We start from the raw sequence: 11,029 nt of genomic DNA, 5'->3' as shown, positions 1-11,029 counted from the left end.
GTTCGTGTTTGTTCGGTTCGTTTGCAGCCCTATATCCAACAAACATATCCAATAAATCATGTTAATATTTTATTAAATATCCAACAACAGATTTTTTTAACCCCCACCCCTCGGTTGAAATTTTTTTTACGCCCCGATTGTAAAAAAATTACGTTACGCCAATGTTAAAAAAAATTAAACTTTTTCTACGCACTGGTTTAAATTTTTTTAAGCCCCGGTTATAAACATTTTTTACAACCTGGTTGTAAAATTTACGCCCCGGTTGTAAAAAAATTACGTTACGCCCATGTTAAAAAAAATTAAATTTTTTTACGCTCTGCTTTTAAATTTTTTTACACCCCGGTTATAAACTCTTTTTACACCCCGGTTGTAAAATTTACACCAAACATAAATTTTACACCACAGTTGTAAATTTTTTTTAACCACACCCCCGGTTGAAAAATTTTTATGCCCCGGTTGTAAAAAAACTTACGTTACGCCCATGTTAAAAAAGTTTAAACTTTTTTTACGCCCATGTTGAAAATTTTTTTACACCCCGGTTTAACTTTGACTTTGACCACCCTCAGCCATTTTGAATTCCCCAGATAAAAGATAAAAGACTGATATCACTTATCCCCCAATTAACCCAATATCTAAAGTTTGAAATCAAATCTAGTAGTGAATTAACCCAAGATCTAAACAACATCAGAATCATCAACAACATCAGAATCAACTCCAACCCGACCCTGATTTCGGGTTTACGAAATTTCAGAATCTTAACAAACAAACTCAACCAAAATCAGGACTCACAGATGTCTCAGATAAGTTAATACTTATCATCATCGACCAAATATAAAAACCAACAAAAAATCAAAACCATCGTGGATCTTGAAAAACCAGGGTTTGGCTCAAAGTTTCCAAAAATCATGGCTGCAAGTGGGTTGCAGGTCAAAACATACCATCCACCATCCTTGCCACTCCATCCTCATCAATTGTCGGAAAAAATGTTTTCAACTATCACTGCCAAGAAAAAAATCGATGACAAAAATTTAGAACTAACCACATGCAATCAGTCACCGTCGCAAACAATCAACAATCAAAAGGTTGAACCCGGAGATGTCGTCGTCGGCACCGGACATGGGTGAAAGTCACCTCAGGTCGCGGGACTTATCAAGTGAGTTGCATTAGAGAAGGCGAGATAGAGATAGGGTGAGAGTCACCAACCCCAACACCACCATCGATGAAAGTCACCACCAACCCCAATGCCATCACCACCAACACCGTCACCCACCTCTGCCCCACACCACCACTACCAGTCACAAAACCATCACCCCCGTCATAGTTTCACCACACCATCACCCACCTCTACCTACCACCACCACCTAAGGTTCCGATAAATAGCAATGTCCGGCAGAAAGATATTCAGATCTGGTTAGATATGAGATTTAATGGTTAGGAAAATGTGATTTGAGAGAGAGATGGGTGTAGGCGGCGGTGCCGGAGTGGTGGTGAAGGGGAATTGGATTAGTTTGGTATTGAGAGAAAGAGATAGATGAGGGGATTTGAATGTGATGTAAAGTTTGTCAAAAATAATAGTGACATAAGAGATGATTTGACAGGGTTTGAGTAAATAACTAAATTACCCTTTACACTGTAAAATAATAGTGTATATGTGTCATTATCTGATTAGTGGAGAGGGGTTCCTAAGGTTCTCGCAACTGGGGGTGGTTTTCATTTGAACCGGTCCCTATATACATACATATATATATATATAGAGGGGGGGTTGGTTAACGTACAATACCTCTTATCCTATATTATGTACGCGATAAGCCCAGCCATCCGATCTTCTATCTATTGAACACTGGGAAATTAATTTATATAATTAAATTAATCAAATTAATATACATAAAACCAACCGCGAAGGATAAAATTGAAAATTCCTCTATCAAAATCCCGGTAATTTCGTTCGGTGCCTTCTTCTTCTCTAGTGGCGGAATCAGAACTTCTCTGTCAGAGGGTCATCATAAGACTCACTTTTCTACCGGCTACAACTAGAGAGTCTAAAACATGTTTTTTCCTAGAAAAATATGAGATTATACATATAAAAATCTTACAAATTTCTATGTCTGGGGGGTCAGCGCACCCTCTTGACCCCCCTCTGGTTCCGCCCTTGTACTTCTCCAACCGACTCTTCTCCAATCGACGTCTGCCGGTGCGATTTCATCCAATCGATTGTTCATTCGACGATTATGACAACTACAACAGCTTTGGAAGGTATTATATCCCCAATCGACAGCAATGTTTACTAGAATAATAAAAATTTTGATGTGATTGTTCATGTCAGTTGTGCGGGAGCAACAGAGCAAGAAAAACGACCGACCACAGATCGAACATGCGAATACTTGTAACTAACGTACAAATTCTATAACATGCGAATTTGTAAATAACATGCGAATACTTGTAACTAACATGTGAAATTGTATAACATGCAAACAACATGCAAAAATGTATAACATGAAATTGTATAACATGCTAAATTGTATAACATGCTAAAATGTATAACATGCAAAATTGTATATTGTATAACATGCTAAATTGTATAACATACTAAAATGTATAACATGCTAAATTGTATATTGTATAACATGCTAAATTGTATAACATGCTACATTGTATAATATGTTAAATGGTATAACATGCTAAAATGTATAACATGCTAAATTGTATAACATGCGACATTATAAACATGTGAAATTTTATAACATGCGATATTATAAACATGTGAAATTTTATAACATGCGGCATTATAAACATGTGAAATTGTATAACATGCGAAATTGTATTTCATGCTTTTTATAACATGCGATTTGTTTAAATAATAACATGCGAAATTAATTTCTATTGGGATGCTCACTGACGAATTCAACGTCTTCAAAATCAACATCTGTGTTTTTTCCGGTGTTGCTCTGTGGATCCATTGAAAACAAGAATCGATTAAACTGATACGATTCATAATTACCGAGATAGTGGTGTAATGAACTCGTGATCTGCTTATTGAAGGAATTGTCAAATTTGCCCTATGCTGATTGAATGGATTGTTTGATATACCCTTATGTAGGAAAACTGAATCAGGGACACGTGTAGGGCTATTATGATAGCGTATGTAATGTATGATTAGGGGATTTATATTCTACAATTCCTCTCTCTCTCTCTCTATATATATATGGTAAACCTTTTCGAACCGGCTCATGAGCCGAGCCAGGCTTAGCTCGAGCTCGGCTAGTTTACAAACCGAGCTGAGCCGAGCCGACTTGTTTACAACTGAGCCAATTTTAAACTGAGCTATTTTCGAGCGAATTGCAAGCCACAAATTTTTTTTTGAACACTCTTGGACGACGTAGAGAGGTAGGAAAAGATCATTTTAAACTTTGAAATTGTTCACAAAGAAACCCAAAACCCCAAAAACACCCGATCAGCCACCCTTCCACCATCGAACAAAATGGCCACGGCGGCGCCACCGCCCTCCCGGAAGCAAATCCTCTCACTTTTCCGCTCATTCCTCCGATCATCCCGTCAATTCTCCGATTACAACATCAGAGAGTACACAAAGCGCCGTACAATCGACGCATTTCGCCACAACAAAACCCTAACAAACCCTAGCTCCGTCGCCGCCGCCTTCGCCGACGGCAATCATCAGCTGCAGGTGGCCAAACGACAAGCCCTAGTGTACCATATGTACTCGCCGGAAGTCAAAAGCATCATGGAGATCAAGTGTTGATTGGTTTGAATGGTGTTTGTTTCTGTTATTAGGGTTTTATAATGGTTTATACATAGAGAGTGAATATTGTGATTCAGGATGATTGATTATAGTTTATGATGCTATATGTTGTTATAATAAGTTGCTTATGCAGCATGAGTATGTGATAAAAATAATAAATTTATTGATGATTTGAACACATATTTTGGATTGATTGTATGTTCTTAATGAAATCTGAGTTCAGAAATGGAACTCAAACTCATTTAGTTTAAATGTTGTGTGATTTAAACGATTTTGTGTTTTTTTTTGCAACATGATAAGCATAATCATGTGGACAGTATGTTGACTTCAAGTCTTTGATTAAAAAAGCGTGAGGTGTTCTGAGGCGTTTTGGTCCCAAAAAGCTGTGGCGTGAGCATAGTTGTCAATAGCGAGCGCTATAGCGCGCTACGTAGCGTACAGGTCTAGAGCTGTAGCGAACTAGGGATAGATAGCTTGGTTTTAAAAAGCTTGAAGCTTTGACTAGATATTTATGATTAGATTGATGGTTTTTGATCATTGCAGTTTAGTTTCTTCTGTTACCCAAGTTTTCTGCAATATGATTCAGTAATTTGGTTTACTTGTTACTCTGTGTACCTATCTTTTTGGCATAGTTCACTTTATACTGTATGATAGATAGTATCTCGGTTTAAGATCGGGTTATTCTTTTGAAACACGGATTGTAGAGCATAATAGATATCAAATAGTGAAAGCATGGATTCATGGGTAAGACAGTTCTAGGCCTTCAATTTGTTTAAATTATATAAAGCTTTTGGTCAAAAAATAGTACACAACTTTTGGTCGTAAATGAAGCTTATATGGTTTTACCTAGACGTGTGCAACTCACGTTTTGTGACGCTCCTTTTAAACGAAGGATAGAATACGTCTAGAGAACAAGGTAGCAAATGAGTTGCACCTCTGCTGCTGGGATAAGGACCTCCTGGTTAAGCGGTTAGAGGTGTAGAAATGTATTCAAGACACATACCCCAAGTTTTGTTGTTGAACTTTATGAATAAGTGTGTTGTATTGATACAAACCCTGTACAAATTAAGTGTCATTGTGTTCTTAAATAAGTATGTACGACTTACGGAAACTGTTAAGTCACAAAATTGCCACTTAAGCAAGATCTGTGTTCTGTAGGGAGTACACAACACAACATCAACAGAAAATTTTCTTTTTAATGATGTATTTACACAGGAAACCAAGTACATTGAGCTAACGTTTTTGTGAAGTCCTAACTTCTACATTAATATATAGAGATTTACCAGGAAACATAAGACAAAGATTTATCAGCTTCAGCCTAGATTTACATGAGCTTTAGTTAGTTATGGAGAGGGTTGGGCCCACCAGGAACTAGTCTTTTCTCTGAGCCGAATCTTGCACCCATCTCTTCAGATAGAATAGGCTGTTGTGGTTGTAGAGTATCGTACAGTAGCCGACATCTTAAGCGAACACAAAAGATGGAACTCGTTGAAAGTTGACCATCGTGACTGACCTCAAGATTATCCACAGACAACATTCCTTGAACTTGCAACGATGCAATGACGCAGCAGAGATAGGCGGCTGCCATGACCCGATGACTGGAAAACGAGCTCTTCATGATGCTAGTAGTGGTGGTGGTGATGGTGTTTGACTGTTTGTCATGTTTACTCATATATTGGTTTATGATGGTGTTCCTGCAGGCTGCAGGTTATTGAATTTAATAAGTAGGGGCCTTGGGGTGTGAGAATTCTATATGAAGGTATAATATTGTGATCTCTTCTGTATTCTTCTAGGTTGCTAAAACAAGTAAGTTATACATGATGTAACATGACAGAAAATGTACAACTTATAAAGCAGGATGTACAAGTAAAGAAGTTAAGACAGTTGGATATGGAAATTTAGTCCTTGATATGCTGCAGGAGTAGCTTAAGTGCAGGTTTGATGACAGTTCATAAGTGTCGATTGCTATTGTAAGTTTGAACATTTATGGGTCCTGCCTGCTTGTACTAGAACTATTTTTAAAAGAAATATAATAAGGTGATCTTAATTTTAAGATGTCAAAATTTTAAAATTTAGTGATTTACCCGAACTAGACTTAACGAGTTTGTGTAGCGATGAGAAGTTTAACACGACACCCCTCACAACCCACGTTCGATTTGATCCACTTGCTACGTACCACTAGTGACCCGCTTGCGACTCACTCACTTTGAATTTTAGAATATCTTGGCATATAAGTCTTTTGTAGCATAGTTATTTCGCTACATTGGTTGTGTTGAGTGTTTTAACAACATATGTTTGGTAAAAAAAATGGCTAGATATATAATACTACCCATAACTTTTAAGATTACAACCTATTTTTATAACCCGCGTGAAATCAATGGGTTCGTTTCACTTGAAATATGACCCTTTAGAGAATAGTCGTTTGTTAACTAAAAATTATAAAGCGTGAAATCAGTGGGTTCGTTTCACTTGAAATATAACCCTTTAGAGAATAGTCGTTTGTTAACTAAAAAAATATAAAACTTTGATCTTTTTATGCCTAATTTTCTATCGAACTCATCAACATAACATACCTTGACACAAAACCTAGACAATGGGTTAAAACTAGTGTTGACAATTTAACACAACATCATTCGACACGAAGTTAAACGGGTTAGTGTTTTAAGTAAATGGGTTCGGGTCATAAACAGGTTGACACATTAACGACACGATTAAAAACATGTCAAAATGGGTTTAACCCACTTAACCCATATATTACACGCATAATAGGCGTAACTTATTATGTTAAATATATTAATAGGTAAGCACGACAACTTTATAACCCATTTATCAAAATGACATACTTTGTAATTAAATACCAATTAACTTTTATTTTATCATGTTAAGTGAATTGTGTAATAACCATGTAAAGGTGTTTGCATCGTATAACCAACTTATTAAACATGTTAGTGTTAGCGTTTAATAAAATGACACGTTTAACATAACCCGTTGAACACAATACGACACAATTTTACCAGCTCTAGTCAAAACCAATTAAGAACGCATGCCATGTTAATAGACTACGTTTTTGTTATATTAACAAATCAAAACAATCAAAAGAATGATGGTGGCATACACATGTTTATCAACATCACACAAGCTAGGAATGAAGTAAGCGTCAAGTAAAATTCGCGAATCATTAATCTACTTCCCAAGCAAACGTCGAGTACGTTGATTAGCACCTCTAACTCGGGAAGTGACCTCATCAACATCATCTTCAAGTGGGTTAAGAGCTTTGTTTTGCCTGCAGACATCATAACTGGTTTAGTAAACCATGTAACACAAACACAGCTTATGGCGATACACCTACAAAAACGTTTTTTACTAACCTTTCAATCTCTGAACCCATGTCAACCGCCATTTCCTTAAGTTCCCCGAGTATATTACTCAAGTCTGAGAGGGCATCATCTTGCTTTGCTTGCTCATACTGTTATAATCACATATGAAAAAAAAAAAAAAAAAAAAACAAGTAAATTATAAAGCAACAACTTTTCACCCGTTCGACCCATTTAACCAGTTTTCTTTCTAACTAAAATGTCGCTTTTAGTGTTTCAAACGGAGGGCATTTAAATAGACACTCAAGGCAAGTTATCAAACTACATGTTTATGGGTCATGTCAGTCATGGCAAGCAATTTTCACGGAGCGTATATTTTAACCTTTTAGGGATCTTCTGAAAAAAAAAAGTCAAACTTTCACATACCTTGACTTTCTGTAAAGCGTTTGTGGGTTCATGGGGCGGAGTTCTCGAATGCCGCTGTCCCTTAGTTGGCGTTGCTGTAAGTCCCAGTTTTTCTCTTTGTTCCAAATGGGCACCCGTTCGTCTTGCAGGATCGTCTGAAAAAATCATCTAAACTTAATAACAATAATATAAAAAATCACATTTCATAACTTACAAAAATATCACAAAAAAAGCATAAGATATATAAAAAATATACATTTACAAGTATTATATTTAATCACCTCTCATGATCACTGGTCCTGTAATTGCCCTGCCCTTCTTAGGCTTCCACGTTCTCGAGAATATGCCCCCTAAACTTCCCAAAAGCTTCTCACCCTGCATCGGATTATAACTTTTAAATCTAGATGAAAATTTAGGCACCTTAATCCGACCCATTAACTTAGTATAAATGAGTATTATCTCAAACGGGCCATATAAGAAAGATTAGAAGAAAGGGAACGGGTCAAACAGCGTAAAATGCATACAGCATTCTACATTGGCTTATTCAAATATTTCGATTATTACCATCATAAAACTTCATCCTTGAAATGAAATTTGCGCCTTAAGTCCTTAACTAGGGTCAACCCAACCTGTTTTGACCCATACTTAAAAATGACCCGTTTCAATATAAGCCTGTTTTGACCCACCCAGGCCTGCCTATAAGGCTGCAAACAAACCGAACGTTCAGTGAACAGTTTGTGAACCGTTCGGTGGGAAGTTCATTTGTGTTCGTTTGTTTAATAAAGGAACAAACACGAACAAGAAATTTCGTTCGTTTAGTTAAATAACAAACATGAACACAGGCCGCGTTCGTGCATTTATGTTCGTGAACGTTCGGTAACGTGTTTGTTTATGTTCGATAGTTCATTTGTGTTTTTCGTTTTTATATTTTATTTAAATATTTTATGTTCATGAACGCTTGTTTGCGTTTGCTTGTTTCCATTTGGTTTGTGTTCATTTGTGTTCATGAACGTTCGTTACCTAAAATTAACAAACAAACACAAACACGTTCATTTGAACGAACGCAAACATTCAATCTTGTTCGGTAACTGTTCATGAACAGTTGGTGAACACATATATTTCCTTAACAAACGAACATGAACAAGTTCCTGTTATGTTCGTTCGGTTCGTTTGCAGCCCCACCTACCTATCTTGCCACCCTTAATTTTAATAACAAAAGAGCAATACCCTGCTAAGATCCTGATCGATATCAGCAGCAGTCATGTGGGTCCGGGTGATCTGTTCACCCTGTTGATGCAACGTAATCATGGTTTTGGTGGCATCTTCGCGAATGTTTTCTGCAATTTTCAACGCACTGTTGACGGTTTTTGTAGTCTCCTCGGCCTTATACGCAGCATAATGCTCCAACTCTTGCACATCTTGGTTCTCTATTCCACCAGTATCAACAAAATCGTTTTTGTATTTGTTTCTCGACGCGTAACTAACTTTGTAGCCTGACCCTTTAACCTCATCGTCATCAAAAAGAGCGGCTCTTGAGTCTTGGGCCAATACAGTAGGTTCAGATGAAGTTCTTGACGGTTTTAGGGTGGACTTTTTGTCCAACTCGTCATCAGAATCGAACGGGTTTGGAGCATGTTTGTCAGACAAGTTAGGGTCAACCGAGTTGTTTTTAGCGATCCTGTGGTGAAAATGAGGTTTCTTGAGCCCAAACATATTGAAGTTTGCTGAGTTTTGCTGTGTTGATTATAGTTAAATCAGTTATTAAGCGAAATATGCGAAAAAGTTAAACAAGGCTCCTGAAAAAACAAGAATGGGACTTGAATTAGATGCGATTATGAAGGTGAAAACCGTAAGAAAATTACCAAACATCCTGATATTTCAAGATTAAAAGTACCTAGGATTAACAAATTCATAATCTGTTCAAATTTATTATCACAGGAACTTGAAATAATTAGTAGGAAAATTATAAGAAAATCATCAGTCATCAAAATTTTAACCGACTTTAGTTGAATTTTCGTGGTAAATGAACCATGAATCTCCCAAAAAAGCCAAAGAACACCTTAGTTTGCAAGAGTAAACAGGAAAGCATCATGTTAGACTGTTACTTGGACATATTTGTTCAAAACTTGGTTTTACAAAGGTGATAAGGTCCCGCGCGGAGCCATGGCGCAAAGCGCAAAAGCACACCGCTTCACATACGTGAGTCGAAAGTTTTTTTAAATTGTAAAATTTATATGTTTGATGTTTCTATCACCACATACCTAAAACTTAGATATAAATAGGCGCATATATGATTTATAACACAAATAACCTATATGTACAACCTAAAAAGCTATATATACATCATCCTGATTCACAAAATCTTCCCATGTACAAGAGGCGTCTCCTGTGCGCCTTTTGTACACCAAGGCGCATTGCGCTTTTTGAATTACAACAAAAACTAAGGTACAATAATTCAATTATTTAATCAGTTTATTATTCTCAAACAAAGTTAACAATTAGTTAACAACCCATCATTTACAACAAATCTTTATGGGTTAAAGATTCAAGAACATCAAAAAATCCCCAATTTATCAAAACCCTAGAGAAGATTCAAGAAAACAAACAAAAATTAAAACCCACATGAATTAACAACAAATACAGCAAGAATTCTTCAAAGAAACTGAAACCCAGATGAATTAAGAGCATATACAATTACAATCGGAGAGGTTTGGGGGGAAATACCTGAGATTTTTTTCTGGATCAAGTGCAGAAGTGGTTTGATATAGGATATGGAAGAGATTGAAATGGAATATAAAGCAATTGGGCAAATTGAATGGTTCAAGAAAAGGAGTCTAGGATTTGATGTCTTGAAGACTGAAGAAGAAAAGAGGAAATGAGATGGAAGAGACGACAAGCGCGTAAGAACCTCCATTTTGAATTGGACTTGGTTTTGAATTCAACAAGTTTTCCGTTAAATGCAATTTGCGTCCTCCAATTTACATGAAAACACAAGATGACTCCCTAAAATTAAAATCTTACCCCTCGAACTCTTGTAGTTGCATTTTCATGCACTCTGAATCCCTCTCGGTAATAGTCTTAGGGATTCTTTTGGCAACTTTTAAATAGTTAAGTGCTGAACCAGTTAGTAAGAAGTCTGAACCATTAAGAATAGGTATAATGATTAATCATTTAAAGGCAAATATCTGACCAATTCAGATTAGAGGTCTTAACCATTAAGAGACAAATGTTTGAACCATTTAAACATCTGCTTGCGAAATAAACAGTCCGAACCATTAAGTGCTGAGCCAGTAGGATGTATGAACCATTAAGAGCTAACAAAATAGCCCCTTAGTTGTTGCAACTATTGATGCATCGGAGAATCTCGAGTATCCGAGAAGATACCTTTCATTAACATTTGTTTTAAACTCAGTGTCGTGATATAAGACTTGGTGTATTGGGGTGCCAATGGGTCTCCACGTCACCAGCAAACCTTCGTTAAACGGTTGCTAACAATGTATGAGGGGCACCAATAGGCCTCATGCCATCCCTTTCGTTAATAGGTTGACGTCTT

At 36.7% G+C, this 11,029-nt stretch overlaps 1 protein-coding gene across 2 annotated transcripts; it reads right to left on the bottom strand.

Annotated features, from left to right (window-relative positions):
• Positions 1-6,765: 6,765 nt before the first annotated feature.
• Positions 6,766-10,377, bottom strand: LOC110935975 (SNAP25 homologous protein SNAP33). Of its 2 annotated transcripts, none has more exons than XM_022178333.2 (6): positions 10,201-10,377; positions 8,704-9,272; positions 7,758-7,851; positions 7,498-7,631; positions 7,126-7,223; positions 6,766-7,040 (listed from the first exon to the last, which is right to left on the bottom strand). In XM_022178333.2, exons 2-6 carry the CDS (start codon positions 9,187-9,189, stop codon positions 6,941-6,943), a joined length of 912 nt encoding a protein of 303 aa, XP_022034025.1. In that variant the 5' UTR covers positions 9,190-9,272; positions 10,201-10,377; the 3' UTR covers positions 6,766-6,940. The 2 variants fall into 2 exon arrangements, with proteins under 2 accessions (XP_022034025.1, XP_022034026.1); XM_022178334.2 differs by having other exon boundaries at positions 8,704-9,210.
• Positions 10,378-11,029: the final 652 nt, after the last annotated feature.

This window comes from Helianthus annuus, chromosome 4 (assembly GCF_002127325.2).
Source record: "Helianthus annuus cultivar XRQ/B chromosome 4, HanXRQr2.0-SUNRISE, whole genome shotgun sequence".
In the NCBI taxonomy this organism is placed as follows: Eukaryota; Viridiplantae; Streptophyta; class Magnoliopsida; order Asterales; family Asteraceae; genus Helianthus; species Helianthus annuus.
This window is presented reverse-complemented; position numbering and strand designations above follow the sequence as displayed.

Bases quoted from the DNA above. Each gene is read 5' to 3' on its own strand.
- LOC110935975 (XM_022178333.2), bottom strand. From the start codon at position 9,189: ATGTTTGGGCTCAAGAAACCTCATTTTCACCACAGGATCGCTAAAAAC. The intron at 7,632-7,757 runs GTGATTAAATAT...TGATTTTTTCAG, and splicing joins AGGACCAGTGATCATGAGAG to ACGATCCTGCAAGACGAACG. The intron at 7,041-7,125 runs GTTAGTAAAAAA...TGATGTCTGCAG, and splicing joins ATGGGTTCAGAGATTGAAAG to GCAAAACAAAGCTCTTAACC.